This window comes from Cryptotermes secundus, unplaced genomic scaffold (genome assembly GCF_002891405.2).
Source record: "Cryptotermes secundus unplaced genomic scaffold, Csec_1.0 scaffold528, whole genome shotgun sequence".
In the NCBI taxonomy this organism is placed as follows: Eukaryota; Metazoa; Arthropoda; class Insecta; order Blattodea; family Kalotermitidae; genus Cryptotermes; species Cryptotermes secundus.
In genome coordinates, this window is record NW_019724748.1 from 342,133 (window position 1) to 362,837 (window position 20,705).

The 20,705-nt window shown below is 37.0% G+C and overlaps 1 protein-coding gene across 5 annotated transcripts in view; it reads left to right on the plus strand.

Annotated features, from left to right (window-relative positions):
* Positions 1-20,705, plus strand: part of LOC111862893 (carboxypeptidase D) — a 35,102-nt gene that overhangs the window by 11,579 nt on the left and 2,818 nt on the right. For 2 of the 5 annotated variants that reach the window (XM_023848687.2, XM_023848686.2), the window contains exons 4-9: positions 626-762; positions 3,720-3,907; positions 8,802-8,978; positions 11,151-11,269; positions 13,599-13,778; positions 13,920-14,123. In XM_023848687.2, the coding sequence (XP_023704455.1) occupies positions 626-762; positions 3,720-3,907; positions 8,802-8,978; positions 11,151-11,269; positions 13,599-13,778; positions 13,920-14,123 (1,005 nt within the window). Of the gene's footprint in view, positions 1-625; positions 763-3,719; positions 3,908-8,801; positions 8,979-11,150; positions 11,270-13,598; positions 13,779-13,919; positions 15,153-20,705 lie in introns of those variants that run through there. The other 3 variants (XM_023848685.2, XM_023848684.2, XM_023848688.2) reach the window with 2 other exon arrangements.

Consider the following 20,705-nt stretch of genomic DNA (forward strand, 5'->3'; position numbering starts at 1 on the left):
GCTGCTTGCTTGGCTTTGACCTTGAGGATGGAAGCAGTAACTTCCTGTGGCAGATTTGTAGTATTCTACCAGACTACATGGCATCACATTCTAGATGATAGAAGTCTACTGGAGGAGTACTTTAAAAATGGCATGGAGACATTTAATATCTTGAGAATCTCGATATTCTGTCAATGCTATTGCTGCATTACAGTGCATGATAGAATATACTTCGGCATAGACACACACACACACACACACACATGTACATATTTTGACACAGAATAAGAAAAGATATCCAGCAGCACATGTCATATGCAGACATTTAAATATCAAAGTAACGAAAGAAATTATTCTATGTCCTGTATAATTTCTTTAACATGTCATTTTGAGGAAATCTGGATTAATACGTTTGGAGTACCAGAATGTGATATATTTTCAGCATGCACTTCTGTCACATATTAATCTAAAGATTAGTTAGTGAACATCATAGCTGAAAACCAGTTGTGTCAGCCATAAAAGAAAGATGATGACTCACAGATCATAAAATTGTATAGCCATTATTACTATACAGAACTGTGCATCAGGACTGCATAACACACAGCCAAGCTGTTTGTGCGTCTTCTAATTTTTGTCATGTCTGTAGTTCTTCGTGACCAACTATAGCTGTAGTGAAACTGTTCGGTGGCTGCTAGACAACACCAGGATACACATTCTGCCCAGTCTTAACCCAGACGGCTTTGAGGTTTCTGTAGAAGGGAAATGCGAAGTGGGACCTGGCAGGTTGGTATTTATGTAGTTACTCCCCTGTTCTCTGTAATTTATGAGAATATGTTATCATGGGAATTGAGCAGACAGGGAACAAAGACAATTAATCAGTGAGATATTCAATAGTTTGCATGCTTCATATAGTAATATTGGCAAAATTATGACAGATGTTACAGGGGTTAGCTATGTAGCGCACGAGGGAATACAATGAGAGTACACAGAGCTGTAATCATAACATATCATAGATTGATATTAAAATGGATCACAGAGAAACTGGTTGTAATGGATTACAAGGCTCAGGATAAAGTATAGTGGTGGTGGTGATGATGATGATTAATTCTTTGATTCTGTACCAAACAGGAACATTGTTAACAATTTAAAATATAGGGACAGCTCAGGGAAAACCCAGAATCAGACACTTAGACAGTTGTAAATGACTACCCAAAGCACCTTCAGAATGTTGCTTGAAGACAGCTGAATCACATTCCATCAACGCTTCCCTCTGAATCTCTCTCAAGTTGCTTGAAGGGAGGGATGCAAATTTTCTTTTACCTGTTTGATGTCATGACATGGAAGACTGGTTACTAGACTGCCCATCCCACCTTCTTGTTCTGGGTATTTAATGCAACCTACTCAATAAATTGACCCAGTTGACATAGTGAATAAAAACTTCTACGGAGATGAATGTCCAGGAAATATTTGCCACAATTATGTCACCAGAACTGTTAAAAATATAACCTACATTTTTTTACACTATATCTGGTATATCACATGGATGTTGAACTTATTACAGAAACATTTCTTTCTAGCAATATTGTCACCTGTTTATAACTAGACGCAGGGTTTGGATTGGTAACTGGATTTATTGGACACATATCTCATAACTATAAGTAATTCTAAACCTATTGGTAATCTGCACACTTAACAAATCACTATGGCATGCACTGCCTCAGTCTGTTATAGTCTTCACTAGTCATTATTTGGTTACAGTTCCAAACAATGGAAATTCTTCTGGTTTCATGCTTTCCTAACAATGGAGATGTTGTTTCTGGCTGGCTACCATCTCACAACTTACTCATGAATGTAACTCTAGCCAAGACTGACTACTCACTGGCTCCCCTGACCATCCCTGGCTCTCACTGGCCATCGCTGGACATCAACTACTACTGACTGCAACTGTTTACAGCAGCTTGCTATGTAGACTTGCGTTGGACCAAACAAAAAACACCATCTCCAATAGTTCCTCTATTATTGTTTCTTTATTATGTGTATAAATGGCAGTAACATAATAGTGTGTTTACTGTGCCATTGCCTAGCAATGGATGACAATCCTTGTTAAGCTATTTGATCAGATCACATATTATAACTGCCAGTTACTGATTCACTATCACATTTGCACACAGGAATTACTCTCTGCAGCAAACCTCTCAGTAACTTTCATCACACACATCAAATATAAAGTTTTCCTACACCTGTGCCTGTGAGCACTCACCTCCATCTGCTGCCAATGTTAAGAATGCATGATGCTCTATCTCCACTCCCCCTAATGTCTTCATGGTTTGATGCTTCATCATGCACAGAAATAACTACTTTACTGGGACTAGAATTAGAGGAAGATGCAAGGAGAAACTAGAAAGAGGATTCTGAAGCCAGTGCAGATTATAAGTTACCTAACCCATGAACACAAAGAAAAATAAACTGTTCTTACTTTTGTTCAACTTATATAAATCTAGAAATAACTTCTGTTTTCATATATTTAACCCATCTTTCTTAAATATGTAACAAGTAAGAGATAATTTTTCAGTGTACAAGTAACATATTTTTCAATATTTTCAGAGCTATAAAGAAATTCACTACATGCTATGTATTGTATCATATATATAGTTCTGTCTTCAACTCTGTCACTAAATATGTTATGTAATGTGTAAGTAAAATTAGGATTAAATTCCATCAGATGCAACAGTATTTTTTAATAATAAGCTGGAGCCTTCATACATGTGGCCAATGATGGAAGGAAACCAACAATTCAAATGAAATGCTTCACATGTATTGCTTGCATGTGGTGAATTGTAAGAGTTAAAACACTAGTATTTAAAATATGTTTCATTAAAAATAATAGTTTTTTTTTGCTGTAAATCCCAGTGGTGGTTATGTTCCTTCTCAGTAAGTTGCCTGTATTGTGTTGGTCCTCTTTGCATATATACATATGTGCGTGCATGCGCACGCGCGCGCGATGTGTTCACCAAAATACAGAGCAGAGCACACAACACCACAGCCCTGCCTGCACACACTCAGGGCCAGCACAATAAAGATGACATAAAATAAACACAACCTTCATGGGGATTCACAGCAAGATCCTTATTCCATAAATACACTCTATTATTTTTAACAAAACATATTTTAAATACTAGTGTTTTAACTTTTACAGTACAAAATATGCGAGTTATACATGTGAAGCACTTCTTTTGAAGTGTTGGTTGCCTTCAGATGATGGCTGAAACATGTAAAGGCTTTATTTTATTATTAAAAAAAAACATTGTTATACTTGATGGAATTCAATCTTAATTTTACTTATATATTATAGAGTTACTTATATATGCGTATTATGGAGCTTGTGGTGTGACAGGTTCTGTATCCAATGGCTTCAGCCTTGTATGGATGTGCTGGAACGTGTAATAAATACAATACAATACAATGGCTGAGGACAATGTCTATCACAGAAATAGATTATATAAGATACATGAGGAGTAATTTTTTGGTAATTATCTCAATTTATTACTAATGAACAGCAGTATATACCAGTCTCTCAGACTTTATCAGGTATTATTGCCCCAAAATCCAAGTACTTAAGATTTAATTATGTTTATCATTTACACAGAGATAACTTAAGAGTCAATTTATGTAGATTTTTATGTGCTTTATATTTCATTTCTTATGCATTTGTGAATGCAGTTTCATTTGATGACATGTAGGGAAAATGCCCGGCTCGTGGACCTGAATCGGAGCTTTCCAGACTACTTCCAGAATAATACGAAACCACGACAGTATGAAACACAAGCAATACAAGACTGGTTAACCAATAATACCTTTGTGCTATCAGCCAGCTTACATGGTGGGGCCCTTGTTGCTAATTATCCATATGAGAATTTTATGGAGAACAGTAAGTTACTTTGCAGAGCAACTTCCATGACATATTCTGTAAAGAATGTAGTGCACAGATGATACTGTCCAGTAACAGACTTTTTCATTTGTAGTCTTGATTCTGTAATACTAGCAACTTAGTTTACATTCTGCTATATTTTGATAGGATCCATTTCCTAATAAATTATTGTTTGTGTTGTCTATGAGTTACTAAAAGCCTGACATGTTTTTGTCCTACAAGATCATCATCGGGCTGGTATACCCCATTAAAACTGTTGAACAGTTCAACACTTCACACACCAGGGACCACAACAAACCCACAGAGCTTCACATTAATGATACCAATAGAAAGCATGTGTGAGACAGCACCATACAGAATAATATGAAACAATATACAAATGCTATTTGGAAAGTAACCTCCATTTATTTTGGGTAACTAATGCAGGAGCAGGGGAGATCTTGCACATACGAGGTAGTTTCACATGACTCATTGCCCTGTAAACCATCACATAACTGGTCACCTAGTCACTGTTCTTGTCTCTACAGAGTGAGTTATGATGCATGCTGCAATTGATAATCCCGCCACCTGTGAAATTCACACTGTTATGCACTTTCTTTATGCCAGAAATATGACTGCTGTGGAAATCCATCGTGAATTATGCGCAGTTTGTGGCCAAAATATAATGAGTGAAAGCACTGTAAGTCAATGGTGTAGAATGTTAAAAGATGGGCGAACAAATATTCATGACAAAAAGGAAGGTGTTTGGCCATCTGTAGCAAGTGATGGTCTTCTTCAAAGTGAAAGACGGTGCTTCACAGTTTCAGAACTTTCATATGTGTTTCCACAGATTTCACGCACTCTGCTCTACGAGATTACTACAGTTAAGCTAAGCTATCACAAATTTTGCATAAGATGGGTTCTTTGGCTTTGGCTTTGACTTTTTAGAGTGACACCACAAAGATGGAGAAGAAATTCTCAGTCACATGGTACGACTAACAGGTGAGAAAACCTGGGTTTCATTTGCGAATGTTGAAAACAAAGAACAGTCAAAGGAGTGGATGCACATATTCACCAAACAAACCTAAAAAGTTTAAAAAAACGTTGTCTTCTAGAAAGCTGATGGCAACTGTTTTCTGGGACAGGAGAGGAGTGCAGATGGCAGAATTAATGCAACAAGAAACCACAAAATAATAAATAAATTGTGAAACACTAAGAAAACTGCATAGGGCCATTCAGAACAAAAGGCATGGAATGCTGACATGCGGTACAGTGCTCCTCCATGACAATGCGTGTTCACAGTACAGCTGCTTGTAATCAAGCACTGTTGGAGCATTTCAACGTGGAGTTGTTTTACCACACTCCTTACAGCCCTGATCATGCTCCAAGCAACTACCACCTGTTTGCCTACCTGAAGAACTTGCTGAGATCACAGAGCTTCAACAATTATGAGTTCATGAATGGTGTAAAACGTGGCTGAGCTCACAGGCAGCAGACTTCTTTGACACAGGAATATAAAAACTTATTCCCTGATACGAGAAGTTCCTCATTTCTGGCAGTGATTACGTTGAGAAATAGCTTCAGTATGTATTTTTTTATATAATAATTTTTTCTCATTGCTTGTTTTGTTATCAGTTCACTGGGGATTACTTTCCGAATAGCCCTCGTACAATGCAGTAACTGCACTATATATGAATTTTGTTTTTCCTGTCAAATAGAACAATGTATAACAAACACCTCGCTCACATTTCACTGTGCATAACTGAGTCTATTGGTCGTACAATGTGGCAGTATGTTTTGGCTCATGGAGCCATCATCAGGCGATATATTAACAAAGCTTATACTTTTGAATTATGCGTCCTATATGGATACATATATTGCACTTATCATTGTATGTTACAGTAAACCAAAAAAATATGGTGTGCTTCTTTCTCTTTTGTTAATCACCTTTATATGCACAGATTAAGTGGTTGTGTTTTTATACTGCTTTAAAAATGGACACTCTGTACATTGCAGCTGGTAAACACCTACAGCACTATACTGTAACACAATATCGGTTTCAACTTCATGGGGGGTCTATGTCCCAGGTATTTTAATGCTTTATGTATGTGATTTGTAAAGTGTTCTTTAATGGGGTACACCCCCTGATGAGGGGTTTAGCAATACAGTCAACTTAAAGAAATAAACAAGATATACTAATATGGTGACTTGTGTCTTCATTTTACACTTTGTACTTCATTTGACTGAAGAGAAAAACACAAAATGCTATTGATACATGCTGGCTTTCCATTACATTCCATTCACAGTTTGGAATGCATCCTATTATCTCCTAAATATGCCTAAGTTCAGGAACAAGACATCTGCTTGGAATCACCTTTATCCTGGTCTGAACAAATCACATTTCACATGTTTTTGTTATGTGTTGTTCTCGGATGGTGATGGTTCTAGGCAAGCTATTCACTGGTGTCTGAATTATTGTCAGATATGAAAAGACCATTGCTTTGTTATGTAGACCCACCTCTGTTGGCCACCCAGCCTGTATTCAGTAGTGGCAGCAAGCACTTTTTGCAAGGACTAAAGATTACCAGGAATGTCTGCATCTAACACTAGCTTCTGTCCCAGATTGGGACAGCAGGACCTCAGATTTTAATATTTAGCACTAATGGATTTAGTGGCATTTCTCTAACCAAAAGAGAGGCATGGACTGCCCTGGAATTTGACTTGGACAGCCACAGTGAAGAGCCAGTGCCATGTCACCTGGGCTATGGCATGATGTGGCTTGCAGAATTATAATGCATCCATGAAAGAGTTAACTATTTAATGTCTATAAGGTGTGTTTGTGTTACCACTTTTTTCTGTTGTTCATTTTCCCTGCACCTAATTGGTACTCCTCTTGCCAGATATCTGTATAAAGCTTAGGAAAATACTCTGATATAGTTATTTGCAGAGTGGTAAAACAGCAGTGGGTTTTAAAGAATTGGTGCCTTCTTTATCTCACACTGTGCAGTGCAAATACACTCTGCAAAACAAATTCCAGAGGAACCGTTTAATGTTCCCTGATTTAAATTTTCTCTCATTTAACATTCAGTTTCAATGATTCCAGGTCAATAATATCAGCAATAATGTTCTGCATTCAATGTTTTCCTCTGGTGTTCAAATCCACTACTCCTCAAAAACAAGAAAACTTAAATGGGCATTTTCGCTTAGTTGGGGGTGGAGTCCAACTGGGTCCACTTGGCACAGCGGCCACTGATTGGCCTCTTGTAGCCTGCCCTGGGTGATTATGATGATAGAGAATTTGGTGGAATGAAGATTGTCAGGGGAAACAGAAGTACTTGGAGAAAACCTGCCCCAGCGCTATTTTGTCCACCACAAATCCCACTTGACCAGAACCGGGATTGAGCTCAGGCTGCCAGGGTGGGAAGCCAGCGAATAACTGCTTGAGCTATGGCGTGGCCTTAAATGGGCATTTCACTGTATTTCTGGCATGTAATGCTATTTATTTGTACTTTGTTCATTGTCTTGGTTCTTTCTATAAAAATCATAACATCAAAAATCAGTCCATGATTTATTTAAACCGTCTTGTAGTGCATACACTCATTTATCTCCTTCTCTCCCTCGCACTACATGTTTCGGCATAATAATGCCATCTTCAGGTGCTTGCTTATCCACGCCCAACTAGTTCATTGCATGCCTTGTTCTCATATTAAAATAACTAAAGTATGTATCTATCATATACATTGTCAAACGTTAAAAATATACCCACATACCCAGCAGGCCCAACAGTATAACACACGCAGTCACAGGAGCAAGACACAACAAAAGCACAACACACACATGATAGTGAAGGAGTGCTCCAACAGAGGAGAATGGGTGTGACTGGCGTAGTGAGGTGCGACGTAGTCATGTGGTATCCTGAACAATTTTAATATTTTTAACGTTTGACAATGTATATGATAGATACATATTTTAGTTATTTTAATATGAGAACAAGGCATGCAATGAACTAGTTTGGCGTGGATAAGCAAGCACCTGAAGATGGCATTATTATGCCGAAACATGTAGTGCGAGGGAGAGAAGGAGATAAATGAGTGTATGCACTACAAGACGGTTTAAATAAATCATGGACTTAAATCAGTGCAACAGGACGCTAAAATATAACATCAAAAATCAGTTCTGTTTTTGTCTTCTTATAGGTAATGGAATTCTTACTCTGTTGGGCCCCACAGGAGAGCTACTCTGGGTCCAGGTAATGAAAGTGGCTCTATCTAGAGGTTAACAAAGAAATTTCTTTATCTTTTGTCTGAAGACAGAAAGAAAAATATGAAATTATGTGTTTTTGTATAAAGAACTAGGACGATAGATAAAGCCCAGACAAATAGCATGAAACACTGTGTCACATCATCAGATAGCCTCAAGCTTAGTTTATTATTAGCATGTCTAAACTTGTGCCTTTATGTGGTATTGGCATCAAAATGATGACATAACCATGTACACACACAGTTAAAAATTTACCCTTTGGTTCTATATTATTTTCTCACAATTTTTCTAAAATAATGCAATTTTAAAATAAAAATATGAAGAGAAAAATGAAACAAGCATGCATTTTCTTAGCCCAGTGAATGGAGATGGCTGTTTCTTGATGTGAACTAAAGTCAAATGTTGCGCTAAATGGTAATGGATGCTTGTTCAGCTTCAACCAAATATCACAGCAGCGGTGTTAAGCACATGGGCATAAGCAATAATTTGTTAGAAATACCCTGTACTCTCAGGACTGTGTACAATGGAAATAAATATTATTGAACTGGTTACTTAGTAAGATCTCTGTGCTAAATGTAGCAATATTCAATACAAATTATTTAGTTGCTTAAAATCAAGGACATGTTTAGATTTTAATGGTACATTATCTATACAGCAGACATGACACAGCCATATCCACCATCAGTATCACCAGATGATGACGTGTTTCGACATTTGGCAACTGTTTATGCCTCAACACACCCAACAATGCACTTGGGATATCCCTGTAATAATATGGACAGGGAATTCCAGGGTGGTATAATTAATGGAGCAGCTTGGTATCCACTTATAGGTAAACAGGATTTCATTTTCATCAGTTAGTAAAATATTTTCTTAGATGTATAAACTTATTCCTTCTATTTCAAATAAGGACAAATTTTCATAGCAGTGGATGGATTCCATTACTGTATCTGTTTATAAAGAGTGATTAACTGACTGCAGTGCATAATTACTGAGGAATTTAATTTTATCCATCATTCCTCAGTATGTATTTTAACACAGCATATTACTTTCTGCTGATAAGGTATAGTAGGGGAAAACTAGAAGAGCAGTAGAACAGTACATGAGATATTTACAGTGTTCACAAAATCTGTGACTCAGTTAGGAGGTAAGTAATTGTTACATAAGGTTCTCACTAAATTTGATACACCCACTTAGGCAGTTAGGCTAATTGAAACGAGTTTAAATAAATTCTATAATAAAGTCTATACTGTAAATATGTTTTTGGTGCAGTTCCTTTTCAGAATAATCTGAAACAATGAGATATTTTATCACCATTGCTTTTCATATTCACTTCAGAATATACCACTGTGAAGATCAAATAGTATCAAGATTGACTGGAATGGAATAACATGTCAGTTCTTGCCTATCCTGATGATTTAATTTATTTGCTGAAAATATAGACACCATAAATATACAGACACCCTATTAGACAGTAGCACGAAAGTTGATCTATAGACATACACTAAGAAAACTTTGTTATATGTTTGTGTTATCACCAGAATACAGGACAGTAACAAATCAAAATTGCAATCAGGGTGAAGTTAAAGCAGATTCAGTTTGAGAAGTGTCTGCTACCATTAAGTTCAGAATCTTTTATCTTCCTATCTTCTGAAGTTTAAATTTGCCAAACAATAATTTTAGCGTTTTTGTGTGTGTGTGCGCATGTGCGTGCAACTTCGCCTCCATACTAAGTAAAGAAAACAGAGACAGAGGGCGCTTGGAAAAAATCTGAACAGTGAGGAGCTTTGTAATATATTATTAGGGTACACAAAGTATTGTGGCATGTAGACCCATTGCTAGGCAACAACTGTGAGACAAGCAACTATATAACAGCAATTGCAAAGTAACGGTTCCACAAAGAAACATATTTCCACAGCAATTTTGGAAGAACTGTTTTCTACATTGTCCATGCCGAGCTGTTATAACCAGGACCAGTTAGCAGCTGCAGTCAATTAGAGAACTGCTGGGGCTCAGTCATTGTGCGCTGTTGCTGTTAGAAGCTGGTAGCTGATGCTGGGGACATTTTGGGAACCCAGAGGAAGTAGTATGTCTGCCATTGGAAGCCGCTACAAAGCAGTGACTGTGGACACTGGTGTGTATGTGTAATAGTGAGCTGTAAAGTGTAGTCACATGCTGTATTGAACTGTGCCATAAATCAAGTCATCAATCCATAGTCCATCTGAAGTCACACTCCACACACGTGACAGTATAATGAGATGAGCAGGACATGCAATATATATGGAGGAGATAAATTCATACATAATTTTAGTCAGATAAGCTGAAGAAGAGACACCACTTGGGAGATCTTGGCACATATGAGAAGGCAGTATTACAGTGGATAATGATGAAAGAGGTTGTGAGGCTGTGGACTGGATTCAGCCTAGGGTTCTTGTTACTAAAGTAATGAACCCTCGGGTTTTGTAAAGATGGGGTTTCCTTAACAAAGAGATTCTCAAGAAGGATACTCTGATCCAAAGAATGAGCTAATGAGGATTTTAACAGAAATTGAAGGTTTAAAAAGCTGCTGTGTTTCTTAACACAGATTTAATTCCTTTCAATATGAATATCTCTGTTCTAATAGAATTTAATTAAAAGATACTTTTTTACATATATATTGATTCTTGGTTCATTTGGTGATGACTCTTCCCATACACAGCATAAAATGGAATCATGGTTATGAGTGGTGAACTGGAAGGGAATCGGCTGTGGTTTATTTCATAGTACAGAGATTACTTAACAATGACAAAGAAATGAAGATGATCTTGAATGGTGATGTGAGAGGGATAGAGGAAGTGTCTGTGATCTATTTCAAGCTAGTGTCTCACAATATTTTGTGCTCTGTAAACCCCAGAAGATCCTCATGCAGAATGTCTGGCTGTTCAGTTGAATTCAAGCCAGGTTTTTCCTAAATACCAAAGAGCTATGTAGTAAAGTGTAAGAACAAACAGTTTTTGCTTCACAGGTGGAATGCAAGATTACAACTACATATTTCATGGATGTGTGGAGATCACACTGGAAATTTCTTGTTGTAAATACCCACTGGCACGAGAGTTGCCTGCACTGTGGGATGAGAACAGAGAGGTACGTATGCATTTCAGTCTTCTGTCCTCACCTTTACCAGTTCTAATGGAACTCTGGGAAAGAATGGGATTTAAAAGTTTAGGAAACAAGCTCAAATAGCCAATTACTTCACACATCCTTAGACTGAATAACTGAAACTATACAGGTTCTGTAATATTTCATTCATTCTCTGGAAGCATTTGCTCTGCAAGAACAATGAAATCCCTATTTAATGATCTCTGGGGATATGGCTTTTTATACACGAAATTGAGGGTTTCCCTAGATAGAAGATGTGCATCAACATGTAAGACTTACTGTGTGTAATTTTGATAAAATAAATATTGTATTTAAGATCATGTTGTGTTGTACTATATTCATTATTTTGCTTTCAACCATCACAACCTATGTACAGATAAACTATGCTGTAAACTTTTTAACTCATGGTATATCTATCATAGATTTTTTAGACGGAAAACAAAGTAATGAATGATAGAATAATTTATTTACATAGAAATAACATAGGTACCATAAAGAATAACACAGAAACTCTAATTGATGCTAGTAAGGAGGTACCAGTGGAAGGCACTTTTGAACACAATAATGAACCTTCAGCTTCCATAAAATGTAACTGGCAGGTTCTTAAAAGGGCTCAGTTCCATGGCATTAGCTAGTTAAGAAGTTAATGCAACTATGATATCACAACTATCATGGCTTCAATACCCAGTGTCAAAGATGCATGCATACACACATACAGGGTGCTGGAGCAAGGCGTGCCACATGTCAGGAGCATGTGCATGTCTCTCCTTTATCAATATTTGCAAACCTCCTCTCTCTCCTCACATCTTCTACGAACATAGCGCGTCTCATCTCTCATGTGTTCACTGAGCTTGTCTAGAAATGTAACTTGCACAAAACCTTGGTCTCAAGGCAAGGAAAAGGCAGTTGAGTTGAGCTGAGTCTGACCGTGAGTTTAGAAGAGACAAAAACTTTTAATGTATGGAGAAAGATTGAGTACAGCAAGATGATAAAGTTAGTTCAGTGCTGGAATGACAAGGCAGGACTGAAGGAGAGAACAGTGCAATGGCATACAGCGATATAGTACTGGACTTGACACACTGACAACAAGATCTAAAGTGGCTAATGACAATGAGACATTAATTGGTCCAAAACAAGATAAAACTTATTACATATAGTGGGTGTAACCATGTAATGTATGTCATATTACTGTGACATTGCCCACAAAGATAAATGATAAATGAAAATGAAGTGCATATGAATAGGTTATATGATCAAGTTTATAATTCATGCCAGTTGAGCCCGCCAAGGCAGCAGGTTGATCCTCGTTTTGAGAACAGAGGGGGGCTATCAAGTGCTTCTTTCTTTTTGCCTGATATAATTTATTGCATCATCAATACCATTCTACAGTCATCTCTTTTTCTTTATTGTCCCCTCTGCATATTGAATGCCTACCACATCAACTCCATATTCATCATCTCATCCTGATATTGGTTTTGTCAGGTATGTTTATGTTTACCAAAGGTTTCGCAGAGGCGGCTCTATCATTTGGCCATTTTCTCCTTTGGGAGTATATCAAGGATGCTGTGTATATGCCACCACTGGCTGCTGCTTTCCTGGTACTCGCTGGGATGACAAGAGCTGCAGCAGCTACATTTACTCTCAAGTTGTTTAAAAACATGTGGATTGAAACTTAATGCTAACATGATATCTTCTGGGCCACTCATGGTCTCTTCAATGAACAGCAGAAAAACAGAGGTCACAAAAACTTGTTCATAAACTGTACTCAAAAGTGTGTAATTTTTATTCCTGTGTCTCTCAGTTCAAAACCAATGTCACAATAAAACTGTATATATTTCATGTATACACCATGCATATTTAAAGAACACAGTGCTAAATATGACTGTTGTTTTGACCACAAACACAGTAAGATGAAGTACAAGTTCTGGAAGTTGGAAACTTTGTACATTAAGATATAGGTTGTTTTCTAAATTAAAATTCACTAAATATGGCAAAATAATACATTGTTTATATTGGGATTTGGGTGGCACCAAAGAATATATTAATTAAAATAGGGTTTTACCTATTTAGTTTTCACAGCAAATTTCAACAACTGTATCTTACATCAGTGAATGTTATTGTTATTCATCTTTAGAGTTCTTTGTTTTCCTGCTTTATTTCAACATATTCTCAGCTGCAGAGGTTATGCAATGTCAAGTAAGATGAGTGTAAAAGACGAAATGCTTGGCACTAACCACTCAACCATGACATTAGGTATGAACTCTTAGAGAATCAACAGATTACTAAATGTGACAATTTTAATTTCTTTCTGCAGGCCTTACTGAAATATATATACCAAGTGCATCAAGGTGTCCGAGGAGTTGTCCGAGACAACACCACACATCAGCCTATACGTACGGCAGGTCTAAAAATTGAGGGACGGGATAGCTATTTCCGAACAACATCTCGTGGGGAGTTCTGGAGGATACTACTTCCAGGGACTTATCACCTTCAGGTGAAGTGTGTTTCAGGAACTGTAACAAGACTATAAATCGGCTGGCTAAACTATGAGAACTGGGGGACCCTAAATATTCTTGAGACATTCATGAGGGCTATGAATGGATGGAAATTATCAAAAACGTCTGACTTCTTGCAGGTTCATGCAGCAGGCTATGAACCACAAACAATTAAATTCATAGTTTCTCCAAAGAAACAGAAGGAACACATAACTACAACATGGCTAGATGTGAATATGCCACCAGTGGTACGACAGGCAACAGTGGTAAGTGATCAGGTTCTGCTCCTCACGAATCTGCCTGAAGAAGCACCAATGCAACACAGCACAACCACCCAGAAAATGGTAGGAGTAACCAATGGCCAAAAACTTTCTCCAACCCCATTCATAAATGTAACAGCTACCAGCATGGACTTGGTAAAGCTTTCTAATACACTTGATGCAGAAAGTCATGACAGACGAGAACAACTACCATTTATGGAAACTGCAGAAAGTGGTGGGACAATTCAAACTAACATGAAGCACATGTTTGTTGTTTTAAGTGTGAACTTTGTTTCTGTTTTATGCATGTACCTGCATGAGTGCACGAAGATGTGTTGAATGTTGTGGTTACTCTGAAGGATCTGTTTTTATAATACCATCACTTACTGATCTCATTAAAATACAGATGTTGCCAGTTTACTGACAAACTCATTTTGTTACTTTATATGCATAAAATATAGTATGAATCACAAATTTTGAAGGTTAAATACAATACAGAAATCTTACCTGTTGTAAGTTTATTGTTCTGATATTTTCAGAAAGCTCTTAAACATGCATGAATTCTACAATTGACATTACTGCTCAAAACAGCAGTTTATCAATATCAATTTTAGATGTTCATGCATGTTGGTTTGAGCTAATATACAGTAAAAATGTCGTTGCTATCATGTATATATTAAATTAAAACATTTCTGTTAAATTTCCTAATCACAATTACATTTTTTATTGTCAAAGCAACATGTAGGAAAATAAACTAATTTCAATAAGTACATTTTTGGTACTAAGTAAAGTGAAAGTAAAGTTGTCCCTCAGCTTAATTAATTAAGTGCTATGTCATGAAGATATGTGGGGGATTGGAGGTATAGCTCCACCATTCTTGACCTCTTCATTGCATGGAAGTAAGTGGTCGGCTTCATGCCTCTGCCACTTTGCCCTTGATACCCACTTGGATAGAAGTATCTTGTTCTGCCAGGAATCAAACCCTGGCCATCCAGCCTGCAGCCTGTCATGATACTGACTGAGCCATGTTGTGGGTTTTGACGCACTGGTAAAGCAATGGGACAAGTGTGTCAGTGGTGGTGAAGGATATGTTGAGAAATAAATGTTTTTTTCCAAATTTGAATATCACACGTTTTACATTTTATATCTATTTGTGGCCTGTTTACTGACTCTCCCTCGTATAAACAAGAATTCATTACTTTAATGACACGTATGTATATGAATTTTAAATGTACACAAACACATTATCACAATGTTAAAATGTATTCAACAAAGACATTCAGCTCAGATATCTGTTGTTCAGACTGACAGAAAGCCAATGCACATGAAGACAGATGACACTCTATACATACCACAAATCTCAGTTCTGTCTATTCTGTAGTAGAAACCAGATCAAAAATTGATATCTCTAATACTTTATTTCATAAGGAAAGGGAAGCTTATATCTTTTGAAAAACACAATTGCTTGCAAATACATATCGGTAATAATTATAATAGGAGCCTGGATATCTCAGTTGGTATAATGACTAGGCTAAAGGCTGAACAATGGGAGGAATCAGGGTTTCCTTCCCAGCAGGATCAAGAGATTTTTCTCTTCCTACCCAGTGGACATCAATGTCTTTCCCCAGAGGATAAAATGGCTGGGGCATGAAACTAACCACTCACATCTATCCACTGCCAAGATTAATAATGCATGGAGTTATACACTCTCTCATACATCTTCATCGCTTGGTCTTTAATTAAGCACAAGGACTTAGCCTTCACCTTTGTATTAGATTATAATGTGTGTATATACTAGTATATGTTGATGCTACAAAACCTAAGGTTGTGCAACTTCCTGAGGCACATACTGCAAACAATCTATTACTTAGATGAAAGCTAGGTTAATGGAAACCACACGAAGCAAATGTTTGGCTAGATAAGATCGTAAGATCCATTAAGGGTTTTTTCTTTTAGAAGGAAGTATCCCTTTGGGAGAGGAAATCAGTTAACTGTAGTGAACAGTGGAAGTGAAATGGAATTTGTGAATATTGGCCTGTGGTTTCATTAAACAGAGAATTATGAAGAAATGATGGGGGAGGTATTTCATGAGAAGTTCCAAAATATACTCTCATGATTTAGCGACTAGACATGGGATTTGGATTTGTAATTGGAATCTCGAATCTAACTGTGCTACTGAATGTGATTCATCACACAGTGAAGTAAGAAATGTTTCCAACATTTTTGAACAGAAAGGGTGCTTTAAACCGACACCAGTCCCCTTCAAAACAAACAACAGTTGAAGCTAAGATGCTCAGCTTACTTCCTACATACAAAGTATCCATAGTAAGAATGTAGATATGAAATGGCCAAAAGAAAGACAAAGAGTGTACTCCATCTTCTGCCATATCATTGTTAGCTGAGCCCTACAACACTCATATGACACAGAAATGAAATGAAATGAAATAAAAGGGCATGTAGTAACACAGGACAAAGGGTCTACAGAATGAAACCTACATGTCTGCCAATATTAACACCTTCCTGCAAGAAGCAAAAGGACAAACTGTTGCAGAAACATGGGCAAATTGTGTCTGACATGCCATAAAAGAAAAGCAATGCCATGATGACAGGCTGGAAAATATCGAAGTCAATGTTGATAATTTCACTTCAGAAATGATTATGGATGAAAACTGATGGAAATAGGAGGTAAGTTAAGTATGTGAAAATGTCTTTTTCTTTAATCTTCACACACCATAAATTGTCTGAAAATTTAATTCTAATTAGAAGTTTGCAACATATATTCACAAGCTATTAAAATAATAATGTACTTGTACTTCACTAAATGTCTTGAGATCAATTGGCATGTTCCAAACTATGCTTCTACCTTAGTCCTGTTTCTCTTTTACATTTGCTTACATGCACTCCAGGCACATTCTGAGTATAGTACAGTGGTATTTATGAGAAATTGTACTCCCACACTCACCATTTGCTGTAGGCACCTACCACTTTCACTTGTCAGGTTTAGTTCTTATCCCTGGAACTACTAATCCGTTATTAATGCAAACTGAAGACAAAGCTATCTCCCTGACAACAGATAGCCCCACAAAGCGACTAAGAATTTTCAAAACTGGATGTCTGCCTAGACAGAAGGTCCTACCTAAGGCCCCACCACTAAGTGATGCACAAACAACTAGGGGTACAAAGTGTTAAAGAGTACAATGAAAATGAGAAGCTGTGACGAGGACTAAAAGAATTAAACCTAACTCTATGACTCCTGTTGCTAGAAAGATTAATCTTTCACAAGAAAACCTCTACTTCCAAGAAGTCATCAACACGTGACTTACAATATCTTGTTGAAGTATTTTCATTTCACTGCTACCAAAAGACAGATCATAAAATGTTCAAGATTTTCCACTTCTGGATTAAGTTGTTTCTGCATGTAGAAGTATATGGGAGTACATTCTGGAGGACAATGTCAGTGATGAGAGCCTCTGATGCGAAAGGCAAGGTTATCTTCAAAGCAGATGGGCAAGATTTGCCACAGAATCATTCTACCTCAGTGAATACTCCAGTGGATACATATGAAATGGTAGAACAGGACCCTGCTGCTGCAGTTCATGGAGGAGGCACCCAGACTGTGGAAATCCCAATCTGAACAGTGTATTTATCAATATAGGACTACTTGGATATGGAGCATATTCACTGACATTATTTCTCTGCCAGCCTTCATAACAACTCAAAAGTGACAGGGTCAGGATGCTGACAACCAACCGGGAAGGAGCTTCTGAAGACATGACAGTGGAGAAGCTGGAGGGAGTTGGGCCAGGTCACTACTTGGTACCAGCAGAAACTGTGGTAATGAAATGGGTGGACAGAGACTGCCCACATGATGATAAGTATGGGATTTGTGAAAGATGAAGATGGAAGAGGAAAAAATTGAATTCTGTGTGTTTAGTACACCAAAGGTACGGGTGGGATGGATCTTGGTGACCACCCAATGATAAACAGTGGCTAGGAAACATCTGAAAAAATACGACACAAAGATGTCTTGATTTGTTGGTCTTCAGCTCCTTTGTCCTGCACAGGAAGTTTGGAGGAACAGCAGGACAACTGCATCTAGCAGAGGCACTGAGAAGTAGAAGTACATGATATCATCACATACACCATGCAGACTTGTTACAAGACCAGCAGAAGCACTGCTAAGGTTGAAAGCAGTTTTTTTCAGGGACAAATAAAGCAATAGGAGAAAGGGCCCACTTCAGGAGTATAGTGCACATTTATAAGAAGCTCACGAAAGAGAGTCTATTACTGTACATAATATGATGTTTCCTCTGTGTGGTGCCACATTCTAGACTTGACCAAACAGCAAAGAGTTTATAATTACAATGTAAACAGTACTCACTACTTGAGTGACTATGTTGTCAATGATAATTTCTTGCTGTCCCGTATAATTTGTAAGATTGTGCTCTGTGAAGTGTTACTTTTCCTTGTGTCATATTTGTACTGTACTGTGGGTCAATTTTGGTTATGATTTTTCTGTGTGAACAAGAAAACTGGTAGGAAAGTTTCAAATGCTCCCACTATTACACATGTATTTGCCAATATATTTAATAATTTAACATCTCTTCACTTGTAAGATAGCATGTAGGTGACAAGACATAAAGCTACCCAAGCTACGACATACAGATGTACCTCAGTTCATCCCATGTTGTACCTTGGGATGGAACTTGAGAGGATAAACTAAAGTGTAAATGTGTTATTTACTCTGAATTTATTCCACTGACAAACTGGCAGCAACTTACATTATGAGGATTAAAAATATTAATAATAAGAGAACATTTCCAATTAATATTCAAATAATTAATGTCCCTGCATATTAATAAGAAACGTTGAATGGTAAGTTGCACTTGTTAAAATATATTAAACTAAATGTCAACACATATATTTTATACATGTAAATCTCATCATCATCATCAGTAATCTGTCAAGACGACAGGTCCACAGTCTCTTTCAAAACAATTCCTCCACTTAATGCGATCTACAGCTTTCTCCTTCAAATGACAGTACCCTCTTCTGTCCCCAAGGTCATCCAGCATCTTCTTACGTCTTCTTGTCACTTCTATCCGCCCATCTATCTATTTCACACTAAATACAATGAAATCTAATGAAAACATGACTGTGCCCCACTTCCTTCAGCATTAGGTAATGCCTGTGGCATTGCTGGTTAGAGCTCAAAAAACTGATGATGGAGCTCTGTTTCACTTTGTATCAAGATGATCAAGGTCATTATCTGAATTACCCTAAGTTCCAAATTAGTGAGGTTTCACTGTATTAATTTCTCTTGTCAAAGACAAGTTGTATTGGTGTTCTCACTCAGCCTGTAATATTTGATTTCATATTCATCAAAATCATTCATTACTTCATCTACATGACGAAAAATTCTGTTATTTCCCCTACCAGCTTTACTAAATAAAATCTTGTACCAAATCAACTGCAGAACTTTCTTCCATCTCTTCTTCTACAGTATTATCCATTTCTCTTTTAAATAGAGATGCAGAATTATCATCACTTCGTATGTAACATGTTCAGGTTTCTCTTCAGAGCTCTCAATAGAGTTCAACAAACATCTTGAATAAATACTTAAATACTCAACATTATCAATCCACTGTAAACAGTAAATAACCTCATGTCAAACAAAGACACTGCTTAGGATGAAGAAGTCTGAAATATTCTACATTTGCACCCATCAGAGCAGTTACTCGATCCAAGATATAACCAATCTAAGGTACAACACCTTCCCCTATTTGTGCAACATCTATATTTCATTAAAATGGTATATATTTTTCACAGGCCTTTTTAATGATGCGTTTTCAGTATTGAGACTATAGAGCATTGGATTGTAGGATGATTGATAAATTGGAAATGATCTGCCTGGAGGGACTAAGGAAATCCATAAAAAACCTCAGCCAGGAAAGTCAGTGTCTCATCTAAGATTTGAACCAAGCACATCCCAGACAGAAGTCTAAAGTATTACTTCTAGACTAACCTGTTCAGTCAGTGTTACAGTTTTAAAGTCTACTTAAGTGGAATTAGTTGGGGGTAAATTACTGCATAAGACAATTTCAAGAGACATGTGTTCACAGTTCTGTAAGTCAGTAGCCTGTATTTGCTATCTTACATTTCTAGATTAAAGTATTTGTAAAAGAAGTGTGTTTTATTTACAAATGATACAGTGTTGCATCATGTAGTCTGGATCAACAAAGATATGTAGTTCTTTCTGCCAGGCAACATATATTCTTGTCCCAGTTTTTACTAAGTTTATATTTAAATATAAACATTTTATTGGTGTTATTTGTGCCCAGTGTTTCATGCATACCAACTTTTGATAATATATGTTAGTGTTTACTGTGTTGTACATGCGTTTGAACTCTGAATTTTTATGCAAATACACGTGCCTACAAGTAAAAATCCATCTTCCAAAATTAGAGTGATAAAAGTATGTGACTTTTATACCACTGAACAATAATTACAACAAACTACACAAGCCTAATATGCTGTAACACTGAACTTAAGTTTTTCTTTTATCTAGAGGTATAATTTGCGAAGCAAACAATACTGTACTGAAGGAACAATTTCTTGAGTCCTGCAAGGAACTAGCAACCAAGAGCAAAAGACATGGCACTGAAT